The sequence below is a fragment of the Spermophilus citellus genome (genome assembly GCF_964194105.1).
Source record: "Spermophilus citellus genome assembly, chromosome: 10".
Taxonomy (NCBI): Eukaryota; Metazoa; Chordata; class Mammalia; order Rodentia; family Sciuridae; genus Spermophilus; species Spermophilus citellus.
The window spans coordinates 33,886,189-33,907,932 of record NC_138197.1 but is presented as its reverse complement, the minus strand read 5'-3'; the positions used below and the strand labels follow the sequence as shown (position 1 = coordinate 33,907,932).

The following is a 21,744-nucleotide window of genomic DNA, read 5'->3' as shown; positions in this document are numbered from 1 at the left end:
TATGATATGTCAAGAGCTTTGTAATGTTGTGAACAACCAATAAAAAAAAAGAAAAAAAACATTCTATACGACACTCAGGACAAGATATCTTGTAGGATTGACAAGTGAACTGAACAAGTCATATTTTGTGCCCTTTCTATATTCTATAGTTTAAAAGCATTTCACATAAATTAACTCTTTTGGTAATTGCAACAGCCTTATTGGGTAGCAGGAGGAGTGTCTGGTCCCCGCCCCGCCTTCCGCGACCAAGATTCCGGAGAACAGGGCCCTTGCACAAGTTTGTAGAGCAGGAAAAGCGAACAGGACCCACATCTTCTGATGTTTATTTGTCAGTTGCTAGATCACTTATCCTTTTATGTGTCCACTCACTGAGAAGAGTAGTTACTGAACTCCAGGATGATATCAGGGCAAAATATTAACCTTCCTTCAATCTCTATAATAATTTATAAACTGCCTCGGGGAAAAGACAAACTCATCAAAGAAATTTCTGAGAAAACAAGTTGCTCATCTGTATAGAGAATACAGTAGAATGGGAAAAGATCAGAGTACCAGAATTAGTGTGTAAATTGGAATTGACAGTGTAAGGTGTGCACGAGGGACTCTCCAGACAGGGAGCAGTGGGATGCCACCCTAGGTAGACCGCAAGCGGCACGGAGCGCAGCAGCGGGGAGGCGGCTGGAGGTGAGTGCGCAGCGGCTGGGCGTTAGTAGGCTTCAGCGGAGGCAGCCGTGCAGTTGCCCGGGTGGAGCGCACACCCCGGCGGCCCGCCGCTCGGAGCCGACCCGCTCCTCCTTAACCCGCGCGGGGAGGCGGCGGCCCGGCGGGCGGGGAAGGGGGAGGGGCGCGGAGTGCGGCGCCGAGGCCGGGGAGGAGCCGGGGCCTGCAGCGGAGCCGAGCCGAGCCCGAGCCGAGCCCTGACACTGTCCGTCCGCTTTCTGGCTCCCCGGGAGCCCCGACTGGACGGAGCCCGAGAGGTGGCAGCGCGGGGAGCCCCACGCGCCGAAGGCAAAGGACGGGACAGGACTAGAGGAGGCGCTGCCGCCACAGTAGCCAGTGACGGGAGTCGGAAGCCGCGGCCTCCCGGACCCTGCTGCCCAGGCCAGCCAGGGGAGAGCGGGGAGTACGAAAACCCCACCCTCTGGGACACCCCCAGGAACGTGGGCGGGAGCGGGGACCAAAGAACCCTCTCTCCTGTTGGAGGGAAGACCCCAAGCCCCTTGGGTGAAGGAAAGAAAAGCTCGTTGTAGGAGACGCAGCTCGCCTTCCTAGAGGCTAGGAAACCCTCCTAGTGGCTCGGGAGAAGACCCCCAGAAGCAGAAAGAGGCGATCCTTCCTTAAGGAACGGAGGGGGACCGCCCCTGCGAGTCTCCACCCTCCAAACACACTCTAAACAGTTCAAGACTTTTGAGGCAAAGAGAAAGGGGACTATGCCAATGGAGTAGACACCCTCCATCCCACTCAGTACTCACGGAGGAGAGGCGTCCTTAGGTTCAGTAGCAAAGTACACTATAGCGAAAGAGGAGGAATTGGCTTTCCGCCTTTCTCCAGAAAGGCGGAAACTTCCTTTCACCTAGACAGTGGAACCAGGTAGAGCCCCTCGGCTCAGATTTCCAGCAGACAGAAAGAACCCTCCGCCCCCAAAACATTCAGTTTGGGGGCGAGAGGGACTCCCCCAAGGGGGAGGAGACAACTCCTGGTTGGGAGAGGCTCCTCCCCTCCTCCCCAGGGTAACTGGCAGGGTGTGGGGGGTGTGCCACCTTCCCCAGGTAGGACCTCCTTCTCCTCCTCCACCCATTCCCCCCTCGGCTCCTCATCCTCAGGGGACCCAGTTCCCCTCACAAGCTTGGGAGGTTCAGTCAAGGACAGGAAGAGCCACTGAGGATGAGACCAGTCACCTGCCTCTGAAAAGGGGAATCCCTCCAACCTCAAACTCCAGTACCAGGTGGTTTCCTCCCTTTGCCGGGGGACTGGTGGAGACAGGTTAGTGTTTTCTTTCATTTTTCTCTGTCATCTTTAGGCACCAGAGGGCTTAGGGGCCTGAAATGATAGATCTTGGGTTTCCTTACTGAGGAAAGTAGAGTGATAACTCAGAATCCTCTGGAAAATGTGTTCTGAAGGAACTTCTTAATTGGAACCTACATCTTGTTGCAAAAACTCAGAGAAATGGGTTTGTTAGTGTTCTGGAGGACTAAAGGGATGAATCTCATTTAAGGTCCCTAGGAAAGTGGATGTTTTCATACTGAGGACAACTGGATCACTGATAACAGTTGCTTTTTCAGAACTGCATGCATACTGTGTAACAGTGATGGACATAACCCAACTGGACTCCATAGCACCCTCCTCCATCCTTGGGCCTTTTCACCTGGAGAGTGGGCCCTCATCAAAGTCATGGTGGCAGCTCCTGTCCTAGGCTTGTCTAGGGCATGCCTAGGTCAGCTAAGTATCTGCCAGAAGTGTCCTTTCCAACCCACTGTGATTACTCTTTACAAGCAAGAGAAACAGCCTGTCCCCACTAACCCTACTTCAGATACTGGGAGGACTCCTCTCCTGATATTCTCATTCCTAATTGGATGTATCTCTCTCCCTACAAAATCCACAGGGAAAATATGAATCCCCTGAGGCAAAAAGACAGTGTACAGAGGACTGACATTCCTGAGTTAAAGTTCTTCACAAATACTGGATCTGCCCCAGTCCTGTACAGTTCTCCTGCCCTTTGCTGACAGTTCATCAGCAAATCAGGTCCTTGATAGAAAGAGAGGAGGGTTGCTACTAACCCCTCTCCAATCTTCCATCTGAATAGTTGACCAATAGGAGATTTTACCTCTAAGGAGTCCATTAGTTTCTTTCCAGAAAAGCACCTAATAGTCTTTATCCTCTGTTTCTTGTTCAGTTCAGGTCCCTGGAACTTCATGTTTAAGTTTCCCCCAGAAGATAGGAAATTATCAATGTTCAAAATCTTCAGAAAAAGCAGGAAAAAGGTGCCAGGAAATTTTCCTAGATGAGACTGGGCTGTGTTTTTAGTAGATCTCTGTCTTTCAACTTGAGGTCACTTAGCTGGGTGCTAGCTTTCCTGCTTCACCATTGGAACATACCTTACCTTCAGTAAGGGGCATTGTACTCCACAGCAAGGCCATGAGAAAGGCTTCCTCCCCTTGGGATATTTTTTCTCCTTTCTGTCTAGGTTGCTGGTGGTCTGCTTAAGTCCCTAGGTATGTCTACTTGTTCCTGAAAGATACTTGTTGTTGGTGGTATATGAGACAGGGCTATACCCCACAGATTTGTATGGCTGCGTGGGTAGAATGTTGCACCTGTGTTTCTTAACTGAGGTCAGTGTTGCTCCTGTCTTTTGTCAGTGTTTTGCATAAGTGTGTGGAGAACAGGGACATGTGCTTTTCAGACCATACTCCAATTCCCTAGAGTTGTGTTTCTGATAGGCCTCTAGGAGCAGATGATCTGTTCCAAAGACCTGGAAAAGGTGGTGGTTAAGGATGCCCAACTGGGAAGAAAGGCTTGGCATCCCCCTGTCAGTGGGAGCCTCATCCCATGTAGCAGGGAAGCCCAGTCTCAGGTTGGGACCATTTCTTCTAGGACCAATAAGAGAGCTTCATCCCTGATACCTCTAGTCTCAAAAGGATGAGAATCCCTGACTTCTAAGTCTAGAACTGCCTCCTCCACTTTTCAAACAGTCTGTTTCTTCCAAAGCACTTTACCAGATGGTGGAGTGCAGCTTCTGAATAGTTTAGAAAGAAGTGTATCCTAATAGCTCCAGATATACTACTATTGCACAGTTTAACTGGTCCTGCTTGATCTGAGTTTCCCTAACCCTCTTTGCCTCTAAGGAATCAATTAGAAGCAGTTGGCTATTGGGTTGGATTAATTAAGAGGCAGAGATTGCTATTTTCCAGACCATGTCTTACAACTACAACTAGTTTCCCCTGAAAGATAAGAGACAGTATTTCCCCTATGCCTTCGTCCTTGGGGTTTTTTCAATCTTAGTATTATTCAGTATGGGGGTATGATCTCTAAAGGAAAAGTTTGTAATTCTGACATTGTATACTTGGTATTGGCTTGCTGATTCCAGTCATGGTCTGTCAGTTCTCTAATTTTTAAATTCTAATATTCTCTTTGCACACATGCTGAGCCTACACTTTACTACTATGCTACACTTCCAGCCCACTAATAGTCTTTATATTTCCCCATTCAAAAATAACAGCTATACTTAGGTAACACATACAAAGTGGGCTTAAAAATACTAACTTTAAATCCTCATAACAATAGTTATTGGTACAGTAATTGTCTCTGTTTTATAGGTGAAGAAACTAAGACACAGAGAGATTAGGTGATTTGCTTGAGGGGCACAGTCAGAGGTAATGGAGCTGGCATTGAAACACAGGCAGTCTGACTGATATGAGGTACACTTAGCCATTGTCTTATTAGTTTTGGAATTATGAACAGGGCAGAAAGTTTTTACTCCTTAACACCTGATTCTGGCACTACACAGAGAATAATTACAGGTCATTGAGATAAAATGAGAAGTAAACTGTGTCAGTTATTTTGGATCTTACACATCTCACCCAGGATTGGTCTTTAGCTCTCACAGAATGTGTTCCTGTTTTTCTCTGCCTTTCCCCTGGTACTGTAGTCCTTATTAGATGTCCTGTGGATATGAAGGAGCCTGCCCTTTGGCTGCCTTTCCCCATTTCTGGGGGTATTTCCTTTCAGTCTTCCAGCACACACGGAAGAATGTGGCCTGACTCAGGTTCTGCCCAAGCCCAGTGGCACAAGGCCCACCTGGAATGAGAGGTCTGGGTAACTAGGTTGGTTGGACTCAGAAATGGAACTACCTCTTGTTTGCCTTTCTAATAATAGCCCTGAACATTAGCCTCGTGCCATTATTTTGGGGAGTGTGGAATGTGTGGTAGCCACAAGCTCATTAAGCTTCATTCCCTTCCCTCCAGGGATAAAGCTTTGGCAGGGTTGATGACTTCATCTCTTACTGAAGGGGAAACTGAGGTATTAAAACTTCATCAGAGAGCAAGGGATTGTTAGGGACACTCTGAGTCAGTGGCAGAGTTGCCAATACAGCTGAGGAACCTTTGTCTCGGAGGTTCTATACATGAGGCTGCCCTTCAAGAATGGGGAAGTGAATGGGGTGAGGATGTGGGACAGGTTTTAGGAGAGTGGTGCTGGAAGACCAGAAGGATCTGACCCTGCAAGCTTCTTGTAGCTGGTAAGATTGGGTATATTTTGAGTACTGAGTTTTCTATCTGGAGAACTGATTGGGAGGGTCCAGGACAAAGGTTAAATTTAACCTCAGTGACCTAAACTGGTGCTGGGGTAAGGGTATAAAAGAGCACAGAACAACTAGTAAAAGGTTGATTGCTTCCATTCAGGAGTCATGGTGATTGGCATGTGTCAAAAGGATTCTCTAAGGACTCTAAACACTTTAAATTCACTCTCATGCTCTTTTTCAGTTTTGAGAGGGTTTCAGATGAAATATCAACTGGAGATCTTTGTGCTCTTAAGATGGGTGCAGTGGCACATGCCTGTAATCCCAGGGGTTCAGGAGGCTGAGGCAGGATGATCTCAAGTTCAAAGCCAGCCTCAGCAATTTAGCAAGGCCCTAAGCAACTTAGCGAGACCCTGTCTCTAAGTAAAATCTGAAAAAAAAAAAAAAAAGGTGGGGGCGGGGGCTGGTTAAGCACCCCTGGGTTCAATCCTTTGTATAAATAAATAAGATTTCCTAGGGATCTTCAGCAGAAATTAAGAATGAAATATACCTGTAGCCTCCACATTTGGGAGCTTGGGACTTGAGTACAGGAGTTTGAGGCCAGCTTGGGCAACATAGTGAGAACTTGTCTCAAGGAAAGAAAATAGGGTTAAACCTCTTTAAGGATCTCTTCTTCTGGGCAGGACCCAGGAAATCCCTGGTCATTGAGAACCTGCTAATTGACATGTTGCTTTTCAGCTGGGGAAACCCAGCTATGGGACTGAGATATTGTCTAAACTCCCTGCTATAGCCCAGAGGCTGGGAGAAGATATGTGGTTGCCTGGAAAGATTAAGTGTCTCTATTATTTTCCAGGTTTCCATGGTTTTGGGCAAGGTGGTGGTATTAGGATGAAAAGGAAGATGATGGGAAGAGGAGCTAAGGATAAAGGGGAAACCTTTTATGATGTTATTTATAAGCCCCCCTCCCCCATATTTTTTTCTTCTGTCAAATAATTCTTGTGTTGCAATTGGGTCTTTGACTGCCCAGGCCCCTGAGGCACTAAGGTGTTTTCTTTAGCCTCGGAAATGGGTGTGTTACTGGGTGGCCACTCTGCTCTGTACTTGTGTGTACAGGCAGATTGTATGGGTGGGACCTTGGAGAAGAGGGGAGTGAGAATGCTGACTCTTAGGGGGAAAGGGTAGGTGTCAAGGACAGAAGAATTACTACTTAAAAGAGAGCCTGAAAGATGTACTGGGGTCAGGAGAAGGGTTGGGGGGAGTCCTATCTGAAATTGAGTTTTGACCTGCAAAATATGTAGAACTGTGTATACTTGTTTGTATATGCTCATGCATGTATCTGGCTGTAGATTTAGACATCACCTATCTAATATATTTCTGTCCAGGATCTGAACTCAGACATTCTAGACCTGACTCCTCTAGAGCAATGCCCTGGTGAGACTGAGGGAAAAAAAAGCCAGCTGGAATCTGGCAGCTGTGCAGGCAAAAACCTGTTAGGCAGCAAGTGCTTAGGGGGTTGCTGGCATCATCTCTAAGGGAGTGCCAAATGGCTATCCAGTGGTCCTTGCCAGCCTTTCTGGACCCCTTAGTACAGATATCACCCCTAATTCTTCACCTTCCCCCACCAAGATGTCACTGTAGCTACACCTCTCTGGCAGCAAGAGCACCCAGGCAGTGTGGTTGGCAGTTGGGCGTGCAAACATCAAGCGTGGGCGGTCTGGCAGCCTTAGGAGTTTGCATGGAGGTGCGACGAGCCTGCGTGCCTGGCTGGGAAGGAAGGAGGGAGGAGGAGGGTGGGGAAGGGGAGCGGGCTCTTAGCCCCAGAGTGGCTATTTTTAGTCAGGCTATCTGATTGTTACCGATGCGCACACAGCTGGGTGTCTCCCTAGCTCTGTTAAGCCCAGCAGGCTGAGAGGTGGGAGGTTCTTGCTGATGATTTCTTCCTGGTACTAGTGTCTGTGGGCAGAAGCAAGCAAGGGGTAGCTTTAAAGGTGTGAGGGTAGCAGTGTACTCAAGATCTGTTTCTTCTGTGTGACTTTATGCTCTGTTGGTAATGTATGCTATATATCTAATTGTGACCTTAGTGTCTGTGTCCCATTGTTTATCTGTCAATTTTGTATTTGGTCTTTGCTGGTTGTCATATATAATTTATATCTGGGATATGTCTAATATGTTTCGTAAGCACATGTGTCTGGGATAAAAAGGCTGAATGCTCATTGTAAATGTGATATGAAGCAACTTTAAAATGTTGGTATGTGCTTCATTAGTATACATCTTTGTTTACTCAGACTGTTTTTTCTTTACATGTACACTTGTGCTATCTACCTGTGGATATGTATGCAAATATAACAAGTGTCATATAATTGGAGAATGGACTAATTTTACCTGCTTAGTAGTTTTTTTTTTTTTTTTTTTAATGTATCCCTGCAAAGTTCTGAAATGTTATGTTGTAAGGCTGTATGTAAGGACAATTGAGGGCATATCTCAATTTGGTGTGAGGTTTGGTGTCTGGTCTTGCCTGCAGGGAGATGCCTTGTGGGGATGCTTTGCATTAAGATGTAGGATAAGTAGCAGTTGGTCTTCTGGTATTTGATTGATGACATATCTGCCTGGGAGTTCAGGTCACTGGTTGAGGGCCACCCTAGGAAAGGAATTGCCTATGGAATTATAGTGGAAGAAATACTTCCCTTAAACATTAGGAATCTGGTATTTCTTTTCCTTAGTCATTGGAGGTAACACTCATTTATTTTTCTGCCCACCTTTGTCCTCTTCTCTGCAGAGCCCAGAAGTAACATGGCTTCTGACCTAGAAAGTAGCCTCACTTCCATAGACTGGCTTCCCCAGCTAACCCTCCGAGCTACCATTGAGAAGCTTGGGAGTGCCTCCCAGGCTGGAACTCCAGGGGGCAGCCGCAAGTGTTCCCCAGGCTCACCCACAGATCCTAATGCCACCCTGAGCAAAGATGAGGCAGCAGTCCACCAGGATGGCAAACCCCGATACAGCTATGCTACACTCATCACCTATGCCATCAACTCTTCTCCAGCCAAGAAGATGACCCTCAGTGAGATTTACCGTTGGATCTGTGATAACTTCCCCTATTACAAGAATGCTGGCATTGGTTGGAAGGTGGGACTGCTTCTATAATTTATTTTTAGCCTTTGTTTTCTCTTTTTCTCTACCTGTTTCCTTTCTACAATCTAGTTCAGTTTGCTCTGCCTTGTCTCAAAGATATGTCAATTTAAAAATCTCATATCTTTTACCTTTTTCAGAGTTGAATGATTTTCTTAAGATATATCAGGGAAACTCCAGTGATGCCAAGCCATTAAGTATAGTTATGGATGCAAGATGCTGTTGTACATCATACCCTCTTTTTTTCTAATTCCTCAAAAAGGACACTCATTCATTTCACAAATATTTATTGCCATTCTACTATGTTCAAGTCACTGTGCAAGGCACAGCATTACTCCCTCCTACCTAGAGGTAGGAAACCCATCAAATTTTCATAGCTTCATTGCACATAGTCATCATCTTCTGAAAAATCATATACCAAGAAAAAATATATAATTAGGTCTTTGATCAACAGCTATTCCACCAAGCACATAATGAGAGGTTAAGTTATTTGCCTAGAGTTGAAAGAAGAAGGGGTTGTTCTTCCAAGCAAAGAAGGAAAGCTGATGTTATAATTTCTTGGAGGAATAGCTCATTTACCAATTGTTGATTAGGAATGGGAATTCTGTGTAGTTTTCTCACTCTTTAAATCAGTTAACATACAAACTGGACAGTAAACTGGAGACTATTGAAAGCATTTTGCTTTCCTATTATAAATATGTCTCCACTAGACCACAACCTTCAACCCCATCAAAGACATATAAACAATATTTTTTCTTTGGTCCAGGTGTGACCATTCTAGGAGCTATTGAGAAAGTGAAGGTAATTTGTGCCTTTGTTTTATCCCTGATTTATATTTGTTATAGTCTATATAAACAGGTTAAAAAAATACCTTTATTTATTTTTTTGTGGTGCTGAGGATCGAATCCAGGGTCTCACAAGGTGAGCGCTTTAACGCTGAGCCACAACCCCAGCCCTATATAAACAGTTTTTAAAACACTTTTTCTTTTGCATTGATAGGGTGGATTGAAGAACTGGGCAGATGTGATATTTTTGGGGCGGTGGGTACCAGGAATTGAACCATCCAGGGGCACTTAACTACTGAGCCACATCTTCAGCCCTTTTTTATATTTTATTTAGAAACACTGCCTCACTGAATTGCTTAGGGCCTCGATAAATTGCTGAGGCTGACCTTGAACTCACAGTCCTCCTGCCTCAGCCTCCCAAGTCGCTGGAATTACAGGTGTGCACCACCGTGTCCAGTGGCAGATATAATTTTTCAGGCATTTATGTACCTATTGTCAGTTAGTGGAAAAGTTGAAAAACCATATAATGAGGTTTGCAGATGAGAGGATGGCTATAATGATGATTGATCTCACTCATCAATTTAATTTCTTCATTTTCTTATCCTGTTGCTTCTGCTTTGTGAAATGTAATTTCATCCATCAGTGTAGTTAATAGCTGCTAAATGTACCCTGATCCTTGAACGTTATTGTGCATTATGTTCTTTTATGTCCTATTGAAAAATATTTTGCTTCACACATTCTTGCATCTAACTTTCTTCTCTGCTTCCCTAGAATTCCATTCGGCACAACCTCTCTCTCAACAAGTGTTTCCGGAAGGTGCCTAGACCTCGGGATGACCCTGGGAAGGTGAGATACTGTAATGGAAATCATAGGGAAGAGCAGGAAAGAGAGTGAAGTAGTTGATGGCCCAGAGTCCTGTGGCTGTTTTAATTACCCAGAAGAGGAAATCATGTTAATTAGAGAAGCATCTTTATTTTTCCTCAAAGGAAAAGCTTAGTTGACAAGCTTGTGGAACCCTATTAGGATGGATGATTAAGGAAGATTGTGAAATCTTTTTTTTTTCAATAGGACTATTTGATAAAGTTGATTTTGAGACTCCCTTTCTTTTTGTGGCATTCGTTTTCTGTTTAGATGTAAAAGATTTACTTAATAACCTTTGTAGAAACTTTTCTGTACAAAAATCTTTACTTTTTACACTGAGATTTCATCTCACACTAGTCAGAATGGCAGTCATCAAGAATACAAATAATAAATGCTAGAGGGATTGGAGAAAAAGGAACACTTTACACTGTTGGTGGGACTATAAATCAGTACAACCACTGTAGAAATTGGTATGGAGGTTCCTCAAAAGACTAGGCATGGTGGGCTGGGGATTTAGCTCAATTGGTAGAATGTTTGTCTCGCATGCACAAAGCCCTGGGTTAAATCCCCAGCACCCCAAAAAAAAAAAAAAAAAAAAAAAAGACTAGGCATGGAACTACCATATGACCCAGCTATACCATTACTTAGTATTTATCCTGAAGAATTAAAATCATCATACTACAGTGATATATACATACCCATGTTTATAGCAGCACAGTTCACAATGGCCAAACCATGGAACCAGCCTAGGTGACCATCAACAGATGAATGGATTTAAAAAATGTGTTATGAAGCAAATTTTTTATTCATAAAGAAAAATGAAATTATTTCATTTGCAGGAAAATGGATGGAATTTGAGAGCATTATGTTAAGTGAAATAAGTAAAACTAGGAAGATCAAGGATTGTATGTTTTCTCTCATGTGGAAGCTAGAAAGGAAAAGGAAAAGGCTAGGCTTGTGGAGTCTCATGAAAATGAAAATGAAATCAGCAGAGTAAAGGGACCAATGCAGGGAAAAGGGAGAGAAAGGGGAGGTACTGGGGAATGATATTGGCTAAGTTATATTCTTATATTGTATGCATGTATGAATATATAACAACAAATCCCATCATTATGTACAACTATAATACACAAAAAAATTATGGAAAAAAAATCTCTAGTTTTTACTGTCATAAGAAAAGGGATGGAACATTCTCCCAATTTGCAAAAGCAGATGCTAAAGGCCAGATGAGTTTTGCCTCAGGTCACAAAGAAAGGGAATGACTGTCTCTGGCCATTTTGCCATTCTTTGCACTAAATATTGTACTTCTAACCCTTCAGAATAATTGAGGCCTGTGTTTGGACCACAGATCTACCTCTGCCACACACAGTGAGCTTTTAGGACAGTTCTCTTTCTCATTAATACTAGTGGCCTCAGGATTCTATGTAAATGTCTAGAAGGTTGGCATGGTGGTGTAAGCCTATAATCCCAGTGATTTGGGATGCTAAAGAAGGAGGATCACAAGTTTGCCTCAGCAACTTAGTGAGACTTTGTCTCAAAATAAAAATTAAAAAGAACTAAGGTATAGCTCTTAGTGGTAGAGTGCCCCTGAGTTCAAACCCTGATATCAAAGAAAAAACAGTAATCTGTGTAAATGCTCAGTCTTGTCCCCCCTCATCCCCCCACATTCCTTGGTATTGGACATCAAATCCAGAGCCTCATGCAGGCTAGGTAAGCATTCTACCATTGAGTTACACCCCTGAGCTCCAGGCCTGTTTCTTAATATGGCTGTTGGATTATCTGTTTTCAAAAGTGGGAACTTCTATAGGTAATTATTTTTTTTCTCTGTGGGGATGGGTTCTTCTTCCAGGGCTCTTATTGGACAATAGATACCTGCCCTGACATTTCCCGAAAGAGAAGACACCCTCCAGATGATGATGTAAGTTTCCTCTTCCTGGGAAGATGCCATTTCTGAGTCAGTTGCTCTTTCTACCTCCTTTTCTGGATATTCAGTCTTTTCCAAAGCTAAGGTGAATGCCAGCAGAGGGGAGACAATGGGTTTGGAGAAGATATTTCAGTTTTTCTTATAGATTTCTTTTCTGTTGCAACCCTTAGCTATCCCAAGACTCACCAGAACAGGAAGCAAGCAAGAGCCCACGGGGAGGTGTTCCAGGGAGTGGAGAAGCCTCGCTGCCTCCTGAGGGGAATCCTCAGATGTCACTTCAGAGCCCCACATCTATGGCCAGCTATAGCCAGGTAAGAAGTAAAAGTAGTAGGGGCCACAGGGATGGATAGCTGGGTAGATGGTTGTGTGGCTTCAGATAGGTTTCTGTTAAAAATTACATATTATTTGTGATGTTAGGAAGATAAATTTGAAAAGAAGGGTAAAGCAAAAGAGAAAGTCCAAAGAGGGAAACAGAGGAAGAGAAAGATATAACAGAACTTTCAGGTAAATCAGGGGGGAAAAAGGTGAGAAGGAGGAAGGGGAGTGAAAAAAAAAACATGATTAAGAAAAGAAGGGTATGAATGTAATGTAGGGAAAGGGCAGTCAAAGAAGAAATAAAAAGTGAGGTCAGACTCAAGAACAACCAATGAGTAAAGAAGGAGAAAATGATGCTGTTCCATTGAATATATGAGAGGAACAAGAGGATAGGCAGAAGAGCCTGGTGACCATAAAGTGTTGTAGTGTTCCCTCAGCTGGGACACAGATCAGGACTTTCTTACCTGTTTTTGCAGGGAACAGGTTCTGTGGATGGTGGAGCTCCAAGCCGAGAAAGCTCTGAGGGTCCCCCTCCCCTCTATAGCACCAACCACGACTTCAAATTCTCCTACTCAGAGATCAACTTTCAGGATCTAAGCTGGTCCTTCCGCAACCTCTATAAATCCATGCTGGAGAAGTCTTCTTCTTCTTCGCAGCATGGTGAGTCTGGAGTTGGGATGGGTGCCTATATTCTCTTACATTTTTGTATAAGTGACGACATTCTCTTCTCTCCCTCATTTGTTATCTTTGCATGCAAAGAGATTGATCACTGTTCACAGTTAACATATCAAGAACTAAAACTGTTTGGAATAGGACAACTGTTTCAGAGAGTAGCCTGGATTGTAAGCTTCAAAAAATTAGTTGAAGGATTGCCCAGTCTAGAACCAGGGACAATGATTATTATTATTATTTTTTTCTGGTTGCTGGGCTGGAACCCTTGGCCAATTTGTTTTAGGCAAGCACTCACCCCTGAGCTACATCCTAAACCCATAGGGGATTTTATAGCTGTGAGCAAGTCAATTAGAGGATGACCACTAGGGACAGCAGTAGTATCCTCTCCCCAAGAGTCCCTGTATTTCATTATAAGAATTTATTTTTATATTATTGTATATTTATATTTATATTCTTATAATGAAAACTTTCAAACATATGCTAAATAGAGTGAATAGTATAATAAACCCCCATGCTTCCATCACCCAAATTTTAAATTACCAATATTTTGTTAAGCTTGCTTTATTTACCACCCAGTATTTTTGAAATTAGAATAATTTCATGCAATTTCCAGACAGTGTTGCATTCAACCCATAAATATAATTTCAGTAATATGTTGCCAAATGATAAAGGCTTTTCCTTTATTTATTTATCATGCTACCATCATTCCTAACACAATTAATAATGCTTTTTTAATATCACTTAATATCTTAACCATTTGCACATTTCTGTAATTATCACATGAGAAGGACTTAAGAGTTGTTATTGGGAGTCCCTTTGAGAGACCATCTCATTCAGCCCTCTACATTTCCTGAATTTTTTGAAAAAGAAACTAGAGGTAAAGGTGAGAGATATGAGTTCAAGTAAGGCAGATCCCTTCTCCTTCTGTGGCCCTTTGTAGACTGCAGGGACTTAACAAAATGATAACAACTGGTTAGAAGTCATTTTTTTGGAAAATATATATTAATCACCATGAATTCTTTCTTTTTATATCTCAGGGGATCAGTATCTATAGTATGTTCCAAGATTGTATTAATTATTTGAGAAATTAATCCAACTCAGGTGGTCCGTTGACTGGAGAGAGGGAGTTTGGAGAAAATGTCTGAAACAAAGTAAAACATTATATTAGATGGGGTGAGGACAACGAAGTGTTCACTCAAGTTCAGCTGTGACTAAAAGCCTCTAGCCCAAGTCTAGATCTTCCCTGTCTAGTCTTCTTGGGAGGTGAATCCATTCCCACTCCGATTTTCACCCAAGCTCCATTTGTTGGTAGTGAAATCAAGAAGGCAGTAACAGTAGAGGAGTAAAGAGATGCCCAGTTGCTCAGTTTTACTTATAATTTACTTTTTAAATTTCACTTGCTATCTGATTTTTGAAACTGTGATTCCTGGCCTATACCAAAATCCCTGAAAAGTAGTATAAAAACTTAGTACACGCTGACCTTTTAATTAAAATATAAGCAGTCACCACACTAACAATGCCCTGCCCTAACCTAACTGCCTTCCTGTCTGTTATCTGCCTGGAGAGACACAGGTATCCTTGCAGTTCCACACTATGTCCTTTCTTCCTTCCTTTGTTTCTTTCTTTTTTTCTTCCTCCTCTCTCTCTCCTGCCCTCCTTCCCCAGCCCCCCTCTCTTTCTTTTCATTGGAGATTGAACCCAGGGGCACTCTACTACTGAGGTATGTCTCCAACCTTTTTTTATTTTTATTTTTTTTGTTTTGATATACAGAGTCATGTTAAGTTGCCCAGGCCAGCTTTGAACTTACCATCCTCCTGCCTCAGCCTCCTAAATTGCTGGGATTATAGGCAGAGGACCCCAGAACACTCTTTTTCTTTTAATTCTATAGTTTCTGTCTGAGGTCTCCTATCTTGACCCAGAGAAAATCCCATTTAGGGAAACATGCATTGCCTAAGTCATATGCCTGCTTCTTCCTCACCCTGCAGGCTTTTCGTCTCTCCTGGGGGACATGCCACCTTCTAACAACTACTACATGTATCAGCAGCAACAGCCGCCGCCAACTCAACAGCAGCAGCAGCAGCCACCGCAGCCACAGCCACCTCCTCAACAGTCACAGCCGCAGTCGCAGCAGGCACCAGCCCAGGGCCCCTCAACTGTGGGGGGTGCCCCTCCACTGCATACCCCAAGCCCTGATGGTTGTACCCCACCAGGGGCAAAGCAAACTGGGCCTGAAAGCTATGGGCCTCCCCCTGTGATGGCCATGCATCCTCCCACACTGCAGCACGGGGGCTACCATCCTCATCAGCACCATCCCCACCCCCACCCTGCCCAGCAGCAGCCACCACCACAACAGCAGGCACAAGGCCAGGCACCTATCAACAGTACTGGCTTTGGTAAGTAAAGAGGGTGTAGAGAAAGCCTAGGAAAGGGTGAATGAGCCCCTAGTTCCGACCCTGCTATGGAGATGCACTTGTTAAGAAGTCAGTAGTGAGTCTTTTAACCTCAGTCTCCCAAGAGCTTAACTGAGCATATTGAAGTTGCTGCCCACAGCTCTATTTTGTGGAGGATTTGGAGATTAAGGATTTCATTATTTCCCTTCCATATTTGTGAATCATTTAGGAGTTTTTTGATGTTCTCCTGCCTGTGATCTGTGCTGTACTTAAATCACCAGGTAGGGAGAGTCCAAAAATGTCTTGGTAATGCAACTGGTAACCTGTGTAGGTGCAAGAATCTTGCATGTAGTCAGTCTGTTATCAGTTGACTGCCATCTTATACTTTACTTTATCTCACTGCCTACTTTCTTCTTTACAGCCTTTCCTCCTGATTGGTGCTCCAATATTGACTCCTTAAAGGAAAGCTTTAAGATGGTGAATCGGCTTAACTGGTCCAGCATTGAACAGTCCCAGTTCTCAGGTTAGTCCTTAAAGGATGATGACTGGAAGGAAGAGAATAAGCAGAAAAATCCAATAGCATGAGAAGGGGGTGGGTAAGTGAAACTCGAAGTGTTTCATTATTTCCCCTCCACATTACACAGATGAATATTGTTAATGTCTTCAAATTAATTTTGCCCAACTCAAAATACGGCAATGATTTCTTCTAGTCAGTTTTATCTTTAAGAGAGAGAAGGCTCGGGGCTGGGGATGTGGCTCAAGCGGTAGCGCGCTCGCCTGGCATGCGTGCGGCCCGGGTTCGATCCTCAGCACCACATACCAACAAAGATGTTGTGTCCGCCGAGAACTAAAATAAATAAATAAATAAATTCTCTCTCTCTCTCTCTCTCTCTCCCTTTCCTCTCTCTAAAAAATAAATAAATAAATAAATAAATAAAATAAATTAAAAAAAAAAAGAGAGAGAGAGAGAAGGCTCTTAGAATTTAGAAACCCTGGACCACTGTTTTGTAGTTTTGTCACCATTTCCTGACAGTGTGACCAAAGCTAAGTCAGTCACTTTGAAAGTTTGTTTTATTCATTGGTAAGATGGAAATAATAATAAGAGTTTAGTAAGGAACAAACATAATGGGAGCTTGAAAATGTAGAGCACTTAAATTGAATTGTTAATACATATCATCAGTGGTATTGACTTTTGATGTGGGTGGAACAGTGAAATAGGGATGGGTCTGGTGCCTCTGCAAAGTTAGCATTGCTTGCTTTCCTATTTGTAGAACTCATGGAGAGTCTACGACAGGCAGAGCAAAAGAACTGGACCCTTGACCAGCATCACATTGCCAATCTGTGTGACTCCCTCAACCACTTCCTAACTCAGACTGGTCACATGCCTCCTCAAGGGGGCTCCCACCGGCCACCAGCCCCTGCTCGGATTACTGACTCCTGTGCCCTCACCAGTGGCAAACAGGAGACAGCCATGAACCAAGGTATTGTACAAAGTAAGCTCCAAGATAGAGACTATGATGAAAAGGAAGGTGGGAAAAAGATAAAAAAGAATCACTGTTGAATCAGTGAATCCTGAAAAATGCAAAGAAATAGACTGGTCCTTTTCAGATCTTAGTTTAGGAGATCAAATTACTTATGAAAAAGGAGAAAATTTTTTAGAGAAAGTCCCCATTACAAATTGTGTCTCAGTAAATTTCACACTTTTAGTATCCATTCTTTTTCACCCTAGGTGGTAAGGACTGATGACTTGTTGAAAACCTTCATGCCCACAAGATCTATAGAATAAGGCAGGGAAGGGAGACAGAGATTGATGGGAAGAAAGCTGCAAATTTTTTCTCCCTGTTTTGTTGAGTACAGTGATTCCCCAATCAATTAACTCTTGTCTTGTTTTGGTAGTGAACTCCTATGGACATCCACAAGGCCCCCACCTCTACCCTGGTCCATCACCAATGTACCCAATCCCTACCCAGGACTCAGCAGGATATAATCGCCCAGGTAAGAGCCAGAAAGTGTATTTCACTCTCTTGAAGTATTAACTGCAACTGAGCACTGAAATAACTGAGCGCTGTCTTCCCTGTTAAGTTGTATTGCTTTCTTCTGACTCAGCCTGCTCTCTGTCCTAGTGCTTGCACCTGCTAGAAGGGAGTGAGCCGTCATGATTCCCATGTGCCAAAGATAGGGATGGGCTACTTACTTGCTAGGAGACATATATCAGGGGAGACTTTAAAAGTCTGATGTATTTTTTAATTTAGCAGTGCGGGGAATAAAATCCAGGGCCTTGTGCATGCTAGATAAGCACTCTATCATTAAGCTATATCCCCAACCCTAGATTTACTTTAAAACTAACTTGTAACTACAATAATGAAAGAAAATAAAAGCATAAATTTAAGCAAGAGATATGTGTGGGACATTTATGTCTAGCTTTAGAATCTAGATGGAAAATATATTTATTTAGGCAAATAAAATTAATTTTTTAGTATAAACATACCTGCTTTGGGCACATGGCTGTTTTCCTGTCACCTGACGACGGGTAATATCAGAGGCTTGAGATTAAACTATCTTTTTTGATTTTTGTGGTGTTAGGGATTGAGCCCAGGCCCTGATGCATGTTAGGTAAGCACTTCCCTCCTGAGATATACCCCTAGCCTGGGATTGAATTTTAATGGTGGGCGTGTAAGTGAGGGAGACACTGAATTGCCATAGATAGTATAAAATGAACAAGTCCTTTACATTTAAATACATTTTAGGAAAATCACTCTTGTCATCCTATATAATCATAAATGTTTTCAGTTTTGGTGGTGACATCTGACTCTTTATCCATGTAATACAAATTTCTTTTCTTCTTTCTCTCTCTCTCTTTTTTATTCTTTTTGTGGTACTAGGTATTGAACCCAGGGAAGCTCTACCTCTGAGCTACATATCCATCCCTTCTTATTCCTTCTTATTTTTTATTCCGAGACAGAATTTCATTAAGTTATCCAGACTGGCCTTGAACTTGTGATTTGTCTGCTTCAGCTTCCTAAGTAGCTGGGATTACAGGGGTGTGCCAGTGTGCCTAGCTTATAAATTCAAATTTATGTGCTGCTCTTTCATGTAATAATACATTGTATATTATATTATCATTACTGATAGTCTTCATAATTTTTGTGCATATGGTGCTGGGAATTTAACCCAGGGCTTTGTGCATACAAGGCAAGCACTCTACCAACTGAGCTATCCTCAGCACCATAATACAATTTTTGATGGCATGATATTTTATTGTCATATATCCTAGCTTCCTCTAGTTTATTTTCTAAGCTCTTAATGAAGTGGTGGCCTGCAACAAAAATAACTCTAACCTGATAAAGTAATAGCTGCACCAGCTGAGCACTTTCCATCTAGACTGATGGAGCAGCTTCTCATCCAGTCTCCTTTTACTCTTTCTTTCTTCCTGACAGCACACCATATGGTCCCTCGGCCACCGGTCCCACCTCCTGGTGCCAGTGAGGAGATCCCTGATGACTTCGACTGGGACTTGATCACTTAATAGAGTGGACATCAGCCCCGGGTCTGGTGGTTAAGTTTGGCCATGAAGAAAGAGCAACCCCAGCCCGTCCCTTCTCCTGCTTGTATATAGATATATATCCACTTTTTGTTCTTTCTGTCAGAGAAGCCACTGCAAGATGCTGCCGAAGATAATTCCCTTTTTCCTTCCTCATTTTTCTCTTGTCCTTCCTGTTTTTCCCCTAATTTGTTTATTGTTATTCTAATTATGTTGTTTTTGTTATTATTATTATTATTATTATTGGTTATATACTGTCCCCAATCTCCTTTTCCTACACCATGTACTGTGTCTACCCCTTGCTAATTTAAAGTCATCAGGTTGGAAGACAAGGCCATGATAGCTGTAGAGAAAGGTTTCAATTTTTTGTTTACCTTTCTCTTCGAGAAACTCAATGCGAATCCCACCTTCTAGCTTTAAGTTGTTTGCTGTTCCTGTCTATTTCAGCTCAGGACTGGAGAGTCCACACAGTTGAGTAGAAAGGGTCTAAAACACTGCTTGGCAGCCATGAATTTGCAGGTTTTACTCAATGGTGCTAATTCTGTCCTCCGAGCTCGTCCCTGACTCTTTGTCCCATCAATCCTTACTTCTTCTGACAATCCTCATTCCCCATCAAGGATAAGATGGATGCTGGTTCAGGAGAGCGACAATAAAATCTTAGTGGAATTAGAGACTGGATTGGGTTGAGTAGAACACTGTGGAGAAGTGAATATAAATCTGTGTGAAATACAGTATATATTGCTGTGTCATGTAAGCTCTCATTGGCTTATTCGTAGCCCATTCTCTAAGGAAATTGGATTTGGGCCTTGGCTTGAACTCTTCTTCTATGGTTGTACATGAGGACAACTATTCAGCATAGGCTCAGCTTCTTGGAGATGATTTCAACTTAGTCATCTTGGCTTTTTAAAAATAATTCTCTCTGAAAATTAACGATGGCTCTGACTTTCATAGGTTGCCTTCATTACCTTTTCCCATGGAGCAAATATCATTTTGAGCTCTAGTTGTTTGCCCTAATATTTAAACTATCTTGTTTTCTTCCTTCATTTCCTTGGAGTCTCAAGAAAGAAAAAGTAAGGCATTCATACTGTGGGTTTCATTATGTCCTCGTTATGATATGGGAATCTCTTTCCGCATCATAGCAGAATCACACTTATAGATTTGGTAGTGGAGGGTGGGGAGAGGAAAAAGGAGCTGCCATAGATTTGGATAGGGAATATTTCATATATTTAATATATATAGGAAGATGCTACTCTTGAAATACAGATCATCAGGGCTAAAGCTTTTGCAATTAGGCTCTTGACAGGTGGAGGAAATTGGGAGAAGAGAGAAAATGATCTAGAAGAAAGAGTTCAGTGAGGACCAAGAGCAACTTCCAGAAGAAGTTACAGGGATAACTTATCTCCTTCAACAAGGGATGGCCATGATTTATTGCTGCAAAGTTCGTAGTATATATTTAATATAACTTGTTGCATTTGAGTTAGGAGAGGGAAGAACAATTTTACTTCTATTTTTATTTCACTGAATTTTCCCTTTCTGAAAGCTACAGGACAGAATGTATGGAATGGACACAGCCCTTTATGCTTTCTACTGTTTGTTCATATCCTTTTATTTATCCATGTTTTCCAAGATATTGGACTTTCTAATCTCCTGCTTTTCCCCCTCATATACCCCTTTCCTTTCTTTGGAAGGGGGTTATATATGAGTTTGTTGGAGAAGTTCAGTGAGGCTGAAGTAAAGGGGCAAGATAGGGCAGTTAACTAAAGAGCACTTTATTTCTTTGAAGCCTTTGTAAGAAATAAATGGGGATGAGAGTAGATTGAATCCCTCATTGTGTTGGAGAGTACTTAGTGGGGCTGAAGTATGACACAATATTTTCCATTAGGGAGAGGAGCATTTCTTATAGAGGGAGGCAAAATGCCTTTGCCTGGTGTCCCTATGTTAGGCATCTCTTCCTTATTCCTTCCATTCAAGGTACACCCTACATATAATTTCCCTTCAGTTCTCCCCAAGATTCTTTCTTTACAGATCAACACTCCTCTTTTCTAAAACCCCTTTCTACTCGGTTCCATACAGAGTTAGGAAGGGTAGGCTAAATCATACACACAAATGCCCCTTGTTCATCTGTGTCTTCTGAAAACTAGTTTCATTAAGAATCTGGTGGTCAGCCAGAGTAACTGAAGTTTGGGGCTGGGACTGGAGATTGGCCAGTAGGTCACCTGAGATTCCAGCTTTTCTCCATCAAAATCAGCCTTGCTAAATGGTACAGGACAAATCTGACTTCCATTGGGCCTCAATTTCCCTTTCCCTCCATGAAATGGAAAGAATACTACTTTTTATTATTGGTCCAGCATTGCTGGACATGAAGTATAGTCATTGTTGTTGTATTGGGTGATGTGTGAAAATTGCAGGAGCTCACTGCCTAAATGAGGAAATAAGGGAGAAAGCAGAGGAGAGGGACAAAAGGAGCAAGTGTCTGGTATCAACCTAACCATCCCAGGTTTCCTCTCCTCAACCCCATGTTTCTGGTCTGGTGAGTCCTTTATACCACCCATAATGCTTTGCATTGGTGCAGGCTGGGAAGGGGTATATGGTCTCACAATTCGATGTTGTTGTTCTTGGGGTTTTTTTTTTTTTGCATGCTTTCTTAATAAAAAAAAAAATGTTTCCAGTTTTATCTTACTAGTGTTTGTCTCCAATTTATTTTTGCCAGGTAGGACAGGAGAAATGTGAAAGCCTTTGGTTTCAGTTGTCCTTTGTCTCTTTCCCACACCTCACCACTGGGTTTCATTAGTTGACCTTTTTTTTTTTTTTTTTTAATGCCTTTAACAGTCCTTTTTTTAAATGCTATTAAATGTAGTGAACTTTTGTTGGGAGAGTCAGTAACCCCTTGCAGGTTCATG

The 21,744-nt window shown here is 42.7% G+C and overlaps 1 protein-coding gene across 2 annotated transcripts; it reads left to right on the top strand.

Annotated features, from left to right (window-relative positions):
• Positions 1 to 460: 460 nt before the first annotated feature.
• FOXJ2 (forkhead box J2) lies at positions 461 to 21,510 on the top strand. 2 transcript variants are annotated; one of them, XM_081309595.1, is made up of 11 exons: positions 461 to 681; positions 8,007 to 8,353; positions 9,913 to 9,987; positions 11,852 to 11,920; positions 12,097 to 12,237; positions 12,718 to 12,901; positions 14,899 to 15,306; positions 15,725 to 15,826; positions 16,575 to 16,784; positions 17,200 to 17,298; positions 18,741 to 21,510. In XM_081309595.1, exons 2-11 carry the CDS (start codon positions 8,021 to 8,023, stop codon positions 18,827 to 18,829), a joined length of 1,710 nt encoding a protein of 569 aa, XP_081165721.1. In that variant the 5' UTR covers positions 461 to 681; positions 8,007 to 8,020; the 3' UTR covers positions 18,830 to 21,510. The 2 variants fall into 2 exon arrangements, with proteins under 2 accessions (XP_081165721.1, XP_081165720.1); XM_081309594.1 differs by lacking the exon at positions 461 to 681 and adding an exon at positions 773 to 1,980.
• Positions 21,511 to 21,744: the final 234 nt, after the last annotated feature.